At 46.7% G+C, this 15,921-nt stretch overlaps 1 protein-coding gene across 1 annotated transcript; it reads left to right on the top strand.

Moving 5' to 3' along the window:
* Positions 1–1,875: 1,875 nt before the first annotated feature.
* LOC310672933 (nuclear factor 7, brain-like) lies at positions 1,876–14,540 on the top strand (the record flags this gene model as incomplete). Its single annotated transcript, XM_083430617.1, has 4 exons — positions 1,876–2,265; positions 5,857–5,952; positions 7,601–7,857; positions 14,207–14,540. Coding segments are annotated over 4 exons (744 nt in total). The 3' UTR covers positions 14,208–14,540.
* Between the last annotated feature and the right edge of the window lie 1,381 nt (positions 14,541–15,921).

Raw genomic sequence — 15,921 nt, 5'->3', positions numbered from 1 at the left:
AAGAGGGCAAGCAAGCAAGCATGCGGCCGCTGTGGATTCTTTGAGGGAGAGTTCATAACTGCCAAGAGTGCTTCAAACGTCTGCGGTGGACGTTATTGATACTATAATCAATATGGGAAAATGTGCAAGTGAAAGCGTCCGTCCCCCCCTCCAACAAGAACCTGGTGAGCTGTAGTTTGTTAAGGATGCTAAGGGTTGTTAGGAGACTGTTAATGAACTATGATGCTAAATGCAGGAATATCCAGAGCACCAGTCTCCTCCAACAGATAGATGTCTTATCTTGAATGACTCTTGGGACAGCTCAGTCACGAGACTCTTAATCACAGGTTCGTGAATTCAAGCCCCATACAGGGCAAAAGATTCCAGGACTTTTTTTTATTTCTTTCAAAAATAGCACTGGTTCCCTGCTTGGAATCCTTCACCAAGGGGTGATATGATAGCCATGTTCAAATATATAAAAGGATGTCACATAGAGGAGGGAGAAAGGTTGTTTTCTGCTGCTCCAGAGAAGCGGACACGGAGCAATGGATCCAAACTACAAGAAAGAAGATTCCACCTAAACATTAGGAAGAACTTCCTGACAGTAAGAGCTGTTTGACAGTGGAATTTGCTGCCAAGGAGTGTGGTGGAGTCTCCTTCTTTGGAGGTCTTTAAGCAGAGGCTTGACAACCATATGTCAGGAGTGCTCTGATGGTGTTTCCTGCTTGGCAGGGGGTTGGACTCGATGGCCCTTGTGGTCTCTTCCAACTCTATGATTCTATGATTCTATGATTCCGCCCCTCTAACTACAACTGGCTCCATTGCTGAACTGCTGTTGCAATCGATCAAGAGGGTTCTCCCCCTGGTTCTCCCCCCACCCCAAATCTACCATCCAGAAGCTGCAGCCACGCTCTGAGGATACAGAGTCCACACAGCTAAAATGAAACTGAATGTTCTACGGCAGTGTTCCAGAATCTGATGCCTATCAGATGTTTCGGACTACAGTTCCCATCAGCCCCTGCCAGCAGTGCAGTGGGAGGCCCCCAGGCTAATGAAGGCTCACCTTTACTCTGAGGTAAGCCCTACTGGAGTCCATAGGATTGACTCTGGAAGAAGAGCGGTTAGGACAGCAGCCTTAACATTAAAAAGAGATATTTTGCAAACTGCTTACAAGCCTATTCTGACATCAAGCCGGATATCTTCAATGCATAGGGTTGGGCAATAAGCCACAATGTGTTAGCGTTTAGTCTCGCTCCTTTCCCTTGTTATTTTAGCTTTAGATTTTTTTATTTGGGTTTAGGGGGGGGTATTAATAGTTTATTTAAAATATTTCAGTTAAAAAGAAATAAAGTGATGCAAAGGGAAAGAGAAAAAGAAACAAAAACGAAAAGGCCCCAAAAATTGTAGGGAAAAGGGCCAATATATGAAAATATACAATATACGAAAAATATTTTAGCCTTGGTGACCTTGCCTTATTTGAGAAAAATGATCTCTACGAAATGGACAGCCGGCTCGCTGGTCGGAGCAACGGAATGTTGCCAAATGCAAACGGAGACAGGGCTCCTGCGCCTTTAAAAGTTCCCTCGAAGAAGGAATTTCATACGCTTCACCTGCTGGGCTGGTGGAAGGGGCTATTAATTAGGAGCACAAGGGGCCTCTGCTTCAGCTGGTCGTGCGCGCTCTTGGCTACTCCTGTTCCCTTTGCGTTTTTGCGCTCCCCGCACCTCTTTCCGGAGAAAGATGAATCGAAAGACTGCAGATCCACTGAACCGGCGTCGGGCGGGCAGAAGCGCTTCGAAGCAAGGCGCTGCGCGGGTGGGCGCACCTCGTCTTCCCTTTTGAAAGGGCGAGGGGCGCTCGCAGCCGGTCCCCGTCCAGTAGCTGCTCCCGGGGACCATGGCGTCCAACCTGGCTGAGGACCTGCTGTGCCCGATCTGCCTCTCCGCCTTGCAAGAGCCCCACCTGCTGGGCTGCGGCCACAACGTCTGCCTGTTGTGCATCAAAAGCTGCGTCCCCGTCGGGCAGGGCGCAGGGAGCTGCCCGGAGTGTCGCCGCCCCTTCGGGCCGCAGGAGCTGGCGTCCAACCTGGCCCAGAAAGTCCACCGCCTGGAGCTCGACGGCGAGCCGCTGCCCGCAGCCGCCCGCGACTTCTGCGAGGAGCACGAGGAGCCGCTGGAGCTCTTCTGTCGGCAGCATCGCGTCCCCATCTGCGTGATCTGCCAGGATCTGCCATGCCACCGGGGCCACGAGTTCCTGCCGATCAAAAATGATGTGAAGGACGCGCAGGTCAGTGGCAAGGCTTCTGCGTATTTTGCCGTCGAATACGCGCAGGTAGTCGAAGGCAAGGCTTCTTTCTCTGCTCGGAGCCCGGGAAGCGGCTGTAGCAGTGGTGACACGCGGGTCGGGTTCAGACGTGCGGTCCAATTCCGTGCGTGCCTTCTCCACCCCCTCACAGAAGTCAGTTTCGCTTGAGTTAAATAGGGATTACTTCCCAGGTTGCTGCTGCTTCCTTGAAGATCACTTGTAGCCGAGTAAGATTGTCTTCCATGAACACGGTCCTAACAATGACTGTGGAGGCCAATTCTGGATCCACACGTCCTTCCACAATGGGAACAAAGGTTTCCGGGTGGAAGTTGATCACGGTGTGGATTTGCCAAGTGTACCTTCCTCCTAGCATGTTTCTCCCTTGTGTCCTGAGTTTGAGTGTCTTCAAAGCCCATGACACCTTTGGTAAATGCTGTTCTCCAACTGTAGCGCTCACAGGCCAGTGTTTCCCAATTGTTGGTGTTTATACTACATTTTTTAAGATTTGCCTTGCTATAGTCTTTAAACCTCTTTTGTTGACAACCAGCATTACGCTTTCCATTTTTAAGTTCGCACTCACAAAAAATGAAGGCGTTGCCCCAAGAGGGATTTTGCAACACCAAGGAAAACGTCACAAAAACCTTCTGCAAACTTTCCAGTTCTCCATACCTCTCTTATATCAAGAAGTTAAAAAAATGGGAGAGGGGAAGGTTGGCTGATGGTAAAACCATCTGGTCAGAGGCTAATACTGGTGTGTGGGAAAATGCAATAGATATGTTATTTTTATTTAATTTTGTTAGATTTCTCACCTGCCCTTCATCACCATGGGGAATTTAAAAACTGGTTTTTGTGTGTGTGTTTATGCTCTTTTAAATGTGGCATCCATTATGTCACATGCAGCACAGCACCTATTTGTGACTGGCCCCCGACCTGCATAACTTTCTCAAAATTCCAGGTTTGCCCAGTGTCCCAGAAGGACTAGCAACCCCTGCTGTTACATCTCTCACTTCTTTTCCCCATAGTCCAACGCTCCTATTAAACTAATTTACCCCTCCATTACAGTGGTACCTCGGGTTAAGTACCTAATTCGTTCTAGAGGTCCGTACTTAACCTGAAACTGTTCTTAACCTGAAGCACCACTTTAACTAATAGGGCCTCCTGCTGCCGCCGCGCTGCCAGAGCACGATTTCTGTTCTCATCCTGAAGCAAAGTTCTTAACCTGAAGCACTATTTCTGGGTTAGTGGAGTCTGTAACCTGAAGTGTATGTAACCCGAGGTACCACTGTATACTCTTCTAGCCAGGCCACAGAGAAGTTAGGCTGGCCTCAACTAGAGCCAGGGCTTTTTCGGCCGTGGCTCCGATCCGGTGGAACACTCTGTCACAAGAGACCAGGGCCCTGCGGGACTTGACATCTTTCCGCAGGGCCTACAAGACAGAACTGTTCCACCAGGCCTTTGGCCAGGGCACAGCCTGACTCCCTCCATCGGCAATCTTCGCAGAGCTCTGGCCCAATGGTTGCCAGTGGCTTGAATTAATTAATTTTATAATGAATGATTTTAGAGTGTTGTTTGTACTGTTTTATTGTTGTTAGCCGCCTTGAGCCCGGCTTCGGCTGGGGAGGGCGGGATATAAATAAAATTGATTATTATTTATTATTATTATTAGCCCTATATTTCCCGCCAATCTAGCAGTTCAAAAGCACATCAAACGTGCAAGTAGATAAATAGGTACCGCTCCGGCGGGAAGATAAACAGCGTTTCTGTGCGCTGCTCTGGTTTCTCCAGAAGCGCCTTAGTCATGATGGCCATATGACCCGGGAAAACTGTCTGCGGACAAATGCCAGCTCCCTCGGACTGTAAAGCGAGATGAGCACCGTAACCCCAGAGTCGTCTGCAACCGGACTTAACTGTCAGGGGTCCTTTACCTTTTCGTTTTTGTTTAGTCATTTAGTCGTGTCCGACTCTTCGTGACCCCATGGACCAGAGCACGCCAGGCACTCCTGTCTTCCACTGCCTTCCGCAGTTTGGTCAAACTCATGCTAGTAGCTTCGAGAACACTATCCAATCCTCTTGTCCTCTGTCGTCCTCTTCTCCTTGTGCCCTCCATCTTTCCCAACATCAGGGTCTTTTCCAGGGAGTCTTCTCTTCTCATGAGGTGGCCAAACTATTGGAGCCTCAGATTCAGGATCTGCCCTTCCAGTGAGCACTCAGGGCTGATTTCCTTAAGAATGGATAGGTTTGATCTTCTTGCAGTCCATGGGACTCTCAAGAGTCTCCTCCAGCACCATAATTCAAAAGGATCAATTCTTCAGCGATCAGCCTTCTTTATGGTCCAGCTCTCACTTCCATACATCACTACTGGGAAAACCATAGCTTTTACTATACGGACCTTTGTCGGCAAGGTGATGTCTCTGCTTTTTAAGATGCTGTCTAGGTTTGTCATTGCTTTTCTCCCAAGAAGCAGGCATCTTTTAATTTCGTGGCTGCTGTCACCATCTGCAGTGATCACGGAGCCCAAGAAAGTAAATTCTCTCACTGCCTCCATTTCTTCCCCTTCTATTTGCCTGGAGGTGATGGGCCCAGTGGCCATGATCTTCGTTTTTTTGATGTTGAGCTTCAAACCATATTTTGCGCTCTCTTCTTTCACCCTCATTAAAAGGTTCTTTAAGTCCTCCTCACTTTCTGCCATCAAGGTTGAGTCATCTGCATATCTGAGGTTGTTGATATTTCTTCTGGCAATCTTAATTCCGGCTTGGGATTCATTCAGCCCAGCCTTTCGCATGATGAATTCTGCATATAAATTAAATAAGCAAGGATACAATATACAGCCTTGTCATACTCATTTTTAGCCCTGTAATATACCTTTTAGCCTGTATTATATTACTATTTTCATTTATATGGTATTTTAAGAGATCTTAAAGCAAATTACAATATAAAAATGTGTGTGTGTACATGCACATACACACACACACACACACACAGACACACACACACACACACACACAAGTACACATCAACACCATATCACAAACGTATTTCTAGAGTTTCCAATAGCTACCCTTTCTGTTGAGCTGTCCAGCAGCTTCAAGGTAGGGTGCATATCATAAAGAAATTACACAGAAACAGCATATTTTCCTGGGAGGAGGGTAGGTCATTCAAACTTCCCCTCTCCGGCAGCTTTTATTGTTCTTTGTTCTCCCTCTGCATCCCGTCTGCCAGCAATCTCACATTACAGGCCCCCATCATCCTTTGCAGCCGCATCTCCAAATAAGGGCATACATTCAAATGAACTGCAAGGCACAGACATACAGAGCACTGAGATCAATGAGGCACAAGGCGGCGCTATAATCCTTTTGTATGACTTCAGGTTTCCCACACCTTTCTCTCGCCCCTCCCACCCACCCCCACCATGGCCTTCAACCCCCCATGGCAAGGATCCTGATGATTTTTTTTTAATGGTTATATGATTTAGTGTATTTTCAATATGTGTAACAAGTATTGCCTCTCCTGTTTTGATAAACGAAAAATAGACATGTTTCATGCTCAATGTCTCTGGCTTTCTCTGCTACACAGGGGAAATTGGAGACAATTCTTAGAAAACTGGAGAATTTCCTAAAGACCGCTGGTGACGCCGAATCTTTTCAGCTAGAAGAAATGTCAGAGATGGAGGTAAATTATATACATCACACAGACCTGTACTTGGAGTAAGTAAAAGAATTCAGTTGTAGGAATGGGGCAAGATGGGTAGGCCAGTTCAAAGGTCTACTCCAAGATAGGTTCAAGGTTGAATTCCTTATGCCAGTTTCTATCTCTTGGCCTAAGGTTAAAATGTGTGAAAGTAGAGGAATGGTGGAGAATGATATTGGCCATCCTGAATTTGTTGCTGGAAAGGTAGGATAAAAATATAATAAACTAGCTGTCTTGTACCCAGCATTGCTCGGGAATGCTAAGAACCAAACAAACAAAAATTGGTGCAGCTTTGAAATTGGTGGGTAAAGTTGTTGTTTAGTCGTTTAGTCGTGTCCGACTCTTCGTGACCCCATGGACCAGAGCACGCCAGGCACTCCTGTCTTCCACTGCCTCCCGCAGTTTGGTCAGACTCATGTTTGTAGCTGCAAGAACACTGTCCAACCATCTCGTCCTCTGTCGTCCCCTTCTCCTTGTGCCCTCCATCTTTGCCAGCATCAGGGTCTTTTCCAGGGAGTCTTCTCTTCTCATGAGGTGGCCAACTGTCTTGAAAGGACCAGTCCACCATCTTGATTCAAAATTGGCGTCCAATTGTATCCAAACATAGACCAAAAAACCTGCTCTTTCAACTGGGGAATAATCGTGAAACATTTGGTTACAATATCTTAAGAGATACCCAAATACATATACAGTGGTACCTCGGGTTACATACACTTCAGGTTACATACGCTTCAGGTTACAAACTCCGCTAACCCAGAAATAGTACCTCGGGTTAAGAACTTTGCTTCAAGATGAGAACAGGAGGCCACATTAGCTAAAGTGGTACTTCAAGTTAAGAACAGTTTCAGGTTAAGAACGGACCTCCGGAACGAATTAAGTTCTTAACCCAAGGTACCACACTATTAGATAACTGAAATACAAAACCAGCCCTGTATTTAAATAGCAGTTGTTATGGTTCCCTATTTACAGTATACCTCATGATATCATGAGGTATAAGTGCACCAGGCGAATAAGTTAGCAATAGTCTGAAAAGTGTTGGTTTCTTGAGACTCTAGAAGACAACAATACGTGGCTGGCAGTCTGCTTCTGGCTAGGTGGTGGGTCACCTGTTTGCAGGTCTGACTAAAATCAAGCAAAAAGGAAAGAGCTTCAGTCTTGGCTAAACCGCCTCAACAGCTGCTTCCTCCATGGAAAGCTTGTGAGTCCAGAATGACTCCCAGGCTGTGCACCTGGTCTTTCAGGGACATGGTTACCCCATTCAGGACCAGCAAACACACATCTTTCAATTAGGCCCATAATTTCTGAGTGAGTGCCATGTTCCAAATGGCTATCTGAATCACCCCTGCGGATCCCTATATGGCGTTGTAACAAGTACCGTCCTCGTTTCTGCAAGAAGATCAAGCAGATTCAGTCGCCCCATCTGTGCTTGAGTGATCCTGATCCTCAGTTGCAATAATAAAAGCGGGTAGCAACTGCAGTTTAGAAGCTGAATATATTCAAAGATTTCCATTGTACATTTTAAAAACGGATTTCATAAATCGGAAGGTATTTGCTGCACGGCTGTTGTTGTTTTTCGCTTTAAGATTAAACAAATCCCTCCTTGCTTCTTCGGTTTTCCTACCCCTTGCAGAATTGCACTAAAGACACCTTGAGTCGCATTTCCAGAGGGTTTGAGGCTCTCCACCAGATCTTGCATGAGAAGGAAGAAAGTTGTAAGAACAGAGTCCAGAAGATAAGCAAGAAGAACCTGAAGGATATGCAGGGTGCCGTAATACATCTGAAAGACGAAGCATCTTCGTATACAAAGATGATTGCCAGGATTAAAGCAACATTAGAAACCACAGACCATGTGGCCTTCCTGAAGGTAAGAGCAGATTTTTATGAATGGTTTACCTTAAAAGACTGGATGAGATTTTCAGAGCCAGGGAGGAGCATGGAATCCATTGGGTTCCACAAGTAGGTTAAGTGGATTCTTTGGGCATGAGCTGACATGGGGAAAGTGGGTGAGGGGAACATACCGTATTTACTCGAGTCTAACGCACCATCAAATGTAATGCACACCTCAATTTAAATCATAGAATCATAGAATCATAGAGTTGGAAGAGACCACAAGGGCCATCAAGTCCAACCCCCTGCCAAGCAGGAAACACCATCAGAGCACTCCTGACATATGGTTGTCAAGCCTCTGCTTAAAGACCTCCAAAGAAGGAGACTCCACCACACTCCTTGGCAGCAAATTCCACTGTCGAACAGCTCTTACTGTCAGGAAGTTCTTCCTAATGTTTAGGTGGAATCTTCTTTCTTATAGTTTGGATCCATTGCTCTGTGTCCGCTTCTCTGGAGCAGCAGAAAACAACCTTTCTCCCTCCTCTATGTGACATCCTTTTATATATTTGAACATGGCTATCATATCACCCCTTAACCTCCTCTTCTCCAGGCTAAACATGCCCAGCTCCCTTAGCCGTTCCTCATAAGGCATCATTTCCAGGCCTTTGACCATTTTGGTTGCCTTCTTCTGGACACGTTCCAGTTTGTCAGTGTCCTTCTTGAACTGTGGTGCCCAGAACTGGACACAGTACTCCAGGTGAGGTCTGACCAGAGCAGAATACAGTGGCACTATTACTTCTCTTGATCTAGATGCTATACTCCTATTGATGCAGCCCAGAATTGCATTGGCTTTTTTAGCTGCCGCGTCACACTGTTGTGGTCATGTCAAGTTTGTGGTCAACCAAGACTCCTAGATCCTTTTCACATGTACTGCTCTGTAGCCAGGTGTCACCCAAAACCTTGAAACAAAACAAAAAAAGCATTTTATGGCAAATGTAAATGCTCCATCGAATCTAATGCACACCTTAATTTTCACAACGTAGTTGGGCCCTAAAAAGGTGAGCATTAGATTCGAGTGAATACAGTAGTTTGGCCAGATAATGATAGCTAGCTTTAAGCAATATGGCTAGACTAGATCTGATTTAATATGGCTGCCAATTTGCTTTCCTCATCACTCTTAACCATGGGTAGGCAAAGTAAGGCCCGGGGGCCAGATGTGGCCCAATCGCCTTCTAAATCCGACCCGCGGACAGTCCGGGAATCAGTGTGTTTTTCCATGAGTAGAATGTGTGCTTTTATTTAAAATGCATCTCTGGATTATTTGTGGGGCATAGGAATTCACACACACACACACACACCAAAATAGTCGTCCCCCCCAAGGTCTGACAGTGGACTGGCCCCCTGCTGAAAAAGTTTGCTGACCCCTGCTCTTAATTCACATATTCGGTTGTTATCAAGCCCTAAGGCTGGGCTTTCCAAACTTTTCATGTTGGTGACACACTTTTTAGACATGCAACAAAGTAATTCAGTTTTAATAGCAAATTGGAGGTTTAACTAACCCCTTTCCTGCCCTGGTAGGAGTATGGGGAGCGTTTGAGCAACACACCTACACATTGCAACCGACACACTAACGTGTTGTGACACACAGTTTGCAAAGCTCTGCTCTAAGGTTGCCTTTCTTTATATGTGCACAATGTATAGAATTGTAGAGTTGGAAGGGACTGTGAGGATCATCTAGTCCAGGGGTCAGCAAAACTTGTCCACTGTCCCTCAGACCTTGTGGGGGGCTGGACTATATTTTGGGGGGGGGGGTGAACGAATTCCTATGCCCTACAAATACCCAGAGATGCATTTTAAATAAAAGGACACATTCTACTCATGTAAAAACATGCTGATTCCCAGACTGTCCACGGGCCGGATTTAGAAGGCGATTGGGCCGGATCCAGCCCCCGGGCCTTAGTTTGCCTTCCCATGATCTAGTCCAACCCCCTGCAATGCAGGAATATGCAGGTGTCCCATACGGGGATCGAACCTGCAACCTTGGCATTATCAGCACTACACTCTAACCAACTGAGTTATCAATCTGACCCAAGGTTTATCTCGGGGGGGGGGGGGGATACTGTAACCTGGCCTTTCCCAACTTTTGGGCCTCAACACAACATTTGGATACAACATTTAAGACATAGAACAATGATAAAAATGAACAGTAAGCTTAAAAAAACCAAAAACAGATTCAGTTACATGTCAATGCCACACGTATCTGGGTAGGCCTGCATAAACAAAAATCTTTTTATTTGGCGCCAAAAGGAGTACAGTGGTACCTTAGGTTAAGTACTTAATTTGTTCCGGAGGTCCGTTCTTAACCTGAAACTGTTCCTAACCTGAAGCACCACTTTAGCTAATGGGGCCTTCCGCTGTTGCGATTTCTGTTCTCATCCTGAAGCAAAGTTCTTAACCTGAGGTACTATTTCTGGGTTAGCGGAGCTGTAACCTGAAGTGCCTGTAACCTGAAGCGTATGTAACCCGAGGTACCACTGTACAATGAAGGCGCCTCCATCACTGATTTCTTAATACGTGGCACCTGTAACAAGGCCAGTTCCACCTGCCTCGGGCAGCCTAGCCAATGACTAAGGATGATGGGAGTTGTAGTCCAACAGTGTTTGAGGATACCGGTCTTCTCATTTACTATGTATGAGCAATAAGCTTTCTTACAGGCAATCACAAAACTTTGTTTATGCCTGTATCATTTTATACTTGCTTGTATTTTTCTTTTGTGTATAGTTGCCCCTTGGGTGTTTCTTTGTAGGCACTTGATAAAGAATCCTAATTATTACTATAGTCTTGCTTATTTTGTTTGTGCAAATATTTATACCGCTCGACATATAAAGTACAGTGGTGCCCCGCAAGATGAATGCCTCGCAAGACGGAAAACCCGCTAGACGAAAGGGTTTTCTGTTTTGGAGGTGCTTCGCAAAACGAATTTCCTATGGGCTTGCTTCGCAAGACGAAAATGTCTTGCGAGTTCCTGCGGGGGTTTTTTCCTTTCACCCCCCTTTTTCCCAAGCCGCTAAGCTGCTTAACAGCTGATCCGCTAAGCCGCTTATCAGCTGATACGCTAAGCCTGCTAAGCCGCTAATAGCGCTAAGCCGCTAAGCCGCTAATGGGCTTGCTTCGCAAGACGAAAAAAACCGCAAGACGAAGAGACTCGCGGAACGGATTCTTTTCGTCTTGCGAGGCACCACTGTACTGGAGCGGTGAACACTTCAGGACCCGAAAGCATGTGTATGTAATCAAATACAGAAAAACAGTAGAAGTATCTTTAGGAATGTGGAGAAATTGACTTTGATTGGGCCTGGCTGGACTTGCATCCGTGAGCTCTGGTGTTGTGAGCGGAGCGCTGTTAATTCTTCCATGTTTTGAGGGGTCGGTGAAGAGAGGAAGAGCTCATTGACTACATCTCAATTGTTCTCTTTCATGCAGAGCTTCAAGCATGTACGAGTAAGTTCATGAATTCCTATTTCACCCCTGTGCCAGAACGTCTTCAGAAAATATCTCTTCCCACGAGACCCTTGGTTTGAACCCCTTTAGTCCATTACCCAAAGAAGCCAGATTTAGACCACCAGCCTTCCCATTCAGCCCCTCACAAACCACGTCCGCCTGCCCCACACCTGGCATTAAAGAATAATATAATATATATAATATTTGTTAATTTATATACCCCGCCCATCTGGCTGGGTCTCCCCAGCAACACTTGGGTGGCCTACAACATATAAAACCCAACAAAACGTCAAGCCATTAGAAAACAATATATCCTATACCAAACCGATAAATCAATAAAAAAAACCAGTAATAGCAATAATAAGAAACAGTTTACAGTTAATACCCAAATTTAAGTAACCGCCAACCCCAACTAAACATTGTAACCAACACCAACCCAACAAAAATGAAATGGAGGAATCAAAATTAGACCCGTTTAAAATATTTTAGCCAGTTGCCCCAACCCAAGAGTTGTTCCAGCAATGTCCCAGTGGCCTCCCAGGAGCCTCTTTTAGCTATTCAGGGTGGGTGTGGGCCCGGCCCCCTAGGCCAGGTGGAAATGGGCCTTGCAGCAGAGAGCAGGTCTATCCTCCATCGCTCGCGGCAGCAGCAATCGAACGTGACATCCAGCAAGGGGCAGCAAGAGACAAGGCTGGATCCCATGGCTGTTAATCAGGATTTGAACTCGCTGCTCGTTCTCTGAACTGCAAGAAGTTAATCCTGAGGACCAAGTTTGACAGGTGGGCAGGACTACTCACCTGCTAATCACATGGTGAATTACCTGACAGGTGGGTGGTCTCACCTTTCCGTTAGATTTGGCCTGCAGGGTTTGTGGGAAGACAAAGATTTGGCGCTCCAGCCGAAAAGGTTCTTTTCCCCATCGCTGCTCTGGACAGATGTATGATAAAACTCCAGGTTTCCTAGAAAGTAATGTTGACAAGTGCACTTTTTTTGTGCATTTTCTCCTTGACTAGATTGTGCCTTTGGATTCCGACCCCACCCCCAGCAATGTCCCATTAATACTTTTTGTCTGAAAAGCACCAGCTACGGTGCAAATTGCCCTTCTTTATCGAAAGTTGAAACACTTCATAATTTCCACTCCCTCTATTTTTGGAGAGAGCCGGTAACATGTGTTTTATCATACTAAATAAATAATGTGATGATTTAATTCCTATTAGATCTTTATCACACCCTTCCTTGCCCCTTTATTGCGGCCTTCCCCCCAAATATTCTCAGGGTAGAAGAAATCTGCCCCCCCAAAAAAATAATAATGAGGGGGACAGACCTGTAACAGAGCTGTTCAACAGTGGAACAGTCTCCCTCGAGAGATTGTGGACTCTCCTTCCTTGGAGGTTTTTAAGCAGAGGCGGGATGGCCATCTTGTCAGGGTCCCTTCTAGCGCCACAATTCTATGATTCTACCTTACCAGGGAGGGCTTTTAGTAAGCATGGGACCACTACTAAGAAGGCCCTGTTGTGGGTTTGTGCCAGCCGGGCAGCATCGCCACCAGCAAGGAAGCCGATCGACCCTTCCTTAACCATGGTTTGTTTAGCCAACCCGCCAAACTATATAAAGTCAGGGAAACAAAACAATCAGGCAAGGTGTGCCTCCGTGAGCAAAATACTCAAGCTGATGTCATTTGGGGGCTACTTTGGCTTCTTACTGAAAGGCCTGCAATGTTTTGACCCTTCCTGACGCGGGTGGTGCTGTGGGTTAAACCACAGAGCCTAGGACTTGCCGATCAGAAGGTCGGCGGTTCAAATCCCCACGGGGTGAGCTCCTGTTGCTCAGTCCCTGCTCCTGCCAACCTAGCAGTTTGAAAGCACGTCAAAGTGCAAGTAGATAAATAGGTATCACTCCGATGGGAAGGTAAACGGCGTTTCCGTGCGCTGCTCTGGTTCGCCAGAAGCAGCTTAGTCATGCTGGCCACATGACCCGGAAACTGTATGCTGGCTCCCTCGGCCAATAAAGCGAGATGAGCGCCGCAACCCCACGACTGGACCTAATGGTCAGGGGTCCCTTTACCTTTACCTTTACCTTACTGCTGCAGGAATGTATGTATGTATAGGTTGGGGTTGCGCCTCCAGCAGATATCATGCACATGCAGTCCGCTACCAAAAACAGCACAATCACTTTTCTGACTTTTGTGATTTGTCCCCACAAAACACTACATCACAGTTTCTTCCTATCTATTCAAAGGGCCTTTGCTGCACGATACCAAATGTATCACTGATAAATGTATCTATGTACTGGCTCACTTGGAAAACTTCAGAAATTCATATAGACATGTGAGCTCAGCTATTCAGCAGCCCCTCTGCCTGATACCTGAGTGCCAGACAGCTAGCCATTCCAGAAATAACAAACCCAGATGAAGACAAAAGGGTGTGATTAACTTGGCTGGGAAACAGGGAAATGTAAATATCTTCTTTGTTACACTTGATGGGTGTTTGGTGGAGGGCCAGGACAACCATGGGGCAGGGTCCAGGATGTTCAGATTACTGCCACCAGACCTCCCCTTTCATGATGTAACCATGATGTATGAGTGATGTAGTTTGGGGGGGGTGTAACATAGGGATTAGCAGCTAATAAAAGTTTGGGTTCTCTTTTGTTCTGGGCTTCCATCTTGTTCCACCTTGTGGCAGGTGGGAGTCCTGTCGTGACAGTCTTCAATAAAGACCAAGCCTACTGGCTCCTGTTATGCTCTGGTATTCCTGGCTGGTGTCCTTGTTTTTTTGCCCAAGGGAGCCATCAGATTTCTCCGTTAACACTTCCCAGTAGGCAGCCCAAGGCGCTTAGCGGCAAGCGGGGTGTGATCCATGGGGAAAGCCGTCTCTGGCAATCTGGTATACACAGCTGTGTTCTCCTCCCTCAGAACTGCGGTGGGCGAGGACGAAGGAGACAGTGGCAAAGAAGAGGCTGGGCTCGAGGAAGAATGTGACAGCGATGAACGCGAGAACAATGGCACGGAAGATAACTCTGGTTTGTCCTGTGGCATTGCGATGTCAGCGGCTGTAGCCCTTGAGGAATTTGAGGCCTCGCTGAATTTTGATGCGTGGAAGAAAGTTTTGCAGTCTATTGGGCCCAGGGACTGATACCCCAACCCTAACCTTTTATACATAGATGGCCTTGGCACGGTTATCTGCTTGGCTTCGAGTGATGGCCTGTAATTGAACTATAGTACTGACAGTGCTCTGATTTTATTATTATTGTTCCCCATCCCTGCTCTATAGTATTTTGTAAAATTAGTTTCATTTTTTAAAAAAAGATTCCAAAATCTGCATGAAACATTCCGATTTGCAGAATATCACGTTCCTATGACTCGGCCCTCTGAAATGACCTGTATCCTCTGTTGATTTGTCTTGTTTCTACCTAATTACTGAATACTTTTTAAATTGTGATTTATTGAAATGTTGCATTGTTCGCCGATGACGTTGGAAGGAACAGAATATAAATAAATAAAGGTTTCTACACACACACACACACACACACACACACACACACTAACCACTCCTCACAAGAAGATCCCAGGATCAGCTTATAGCACAGACGCACAACACAATTTGAATAATAGACAACAACTTGCCTCTCCCTAACCCCAAAACGATAATTCCATGCTGGAAGGAGGACACTGATATTGTCAAAGAGCAGAGCCAAGTGGTGTGTCTTCAGCAATGAAACAGAAGCTGTGAGCTGTACTTCTCTGGTTGTGCAAAAAAAGGGTCCTTGTAATTTCTGCCTGGCTTCTACATTTTTTGTCCTCATTGGTCCATTTGACCTTAACAACCTTCAAAGCAAATGGTCCTGTATTTCCCCTTTTTTTTCCTTTTTTGCAACTGCCATGGCCAATTTTGGAAAAACCAAGTGAACTGAACCTTTCCAAAAGGGATATTTTAAAGCCTTTATCTTTGTTAACTCAAAGATTGCATGATCCTTTTGTAAGGAAACCATGCATTTTAATTTTTAAGTCATTTGGAACCTATTTTCTTTGTTTTACTGCCAGCAGATGGAGCCTTGTTTGCTGTACTTTCTGGAGACTGTGAGTAAAATATTAACTTATATGCCAAACTACCGTATTTTTCGCCCTATAGGACGCACCGTCCCATAAGGCGCACCTAGTTTTTTGGGGGGGAAATAAAGGAAAAAAATTATTTCCCCCCCAGGCGCGGGGTTGGGGAAGCCCGAGCTTCCCCCGACCCCAGCCCCCAAACAGGCAGCTCTCTGCAAGCCGTGGGAGCCCAGTGCTGGCTCCCGCTGCTAGCGGAGAGGTCCGCGAAGCCTGGACGCGCTGAGCTCAGCGCGCGGAGGCTTCGGCATGCAGGCACCTCTCCGCCAGCAGCGGGAGCGCTCCCGCTGCTAGCGGAGAGGTCCGCGAAGCCTGGGCGCGCTGAGCTCAGCGCGCGGAGGCTTCGGCATGCAGGCACCTCTCCGCCAGCAGCGGGAGCGTTCTCGCTGCTAGCGGAGAGGTCCGCGAAGCCTGGGCGCGCTGAGCTCAGCGCGCGCAGGCTTCGGCATGCAGGCACCTCTCCGCCAGCAGCGGGAGCGCTCCCGCTGCTAGCGGAGAGGTCCGCGAAGCCTGGGCGCGCTGAG

This window comes from Podarcis tiliguerta (genome assembly GCF_965153285.1).
Source record: "Podarcis tiliguerta genome assembly, chromosome: 2".
Lineage (NCBI taxonomy): Eukaryota > Metazoa > Chordata > Lepidosauria > Squamata > Lacertidae > Podarcis > Podarcis tiliguerta.
Note: the sequence above shows the minus strand (reverse complement) of the source record. Positions and strands in the feature narration are given on the sequence as shown.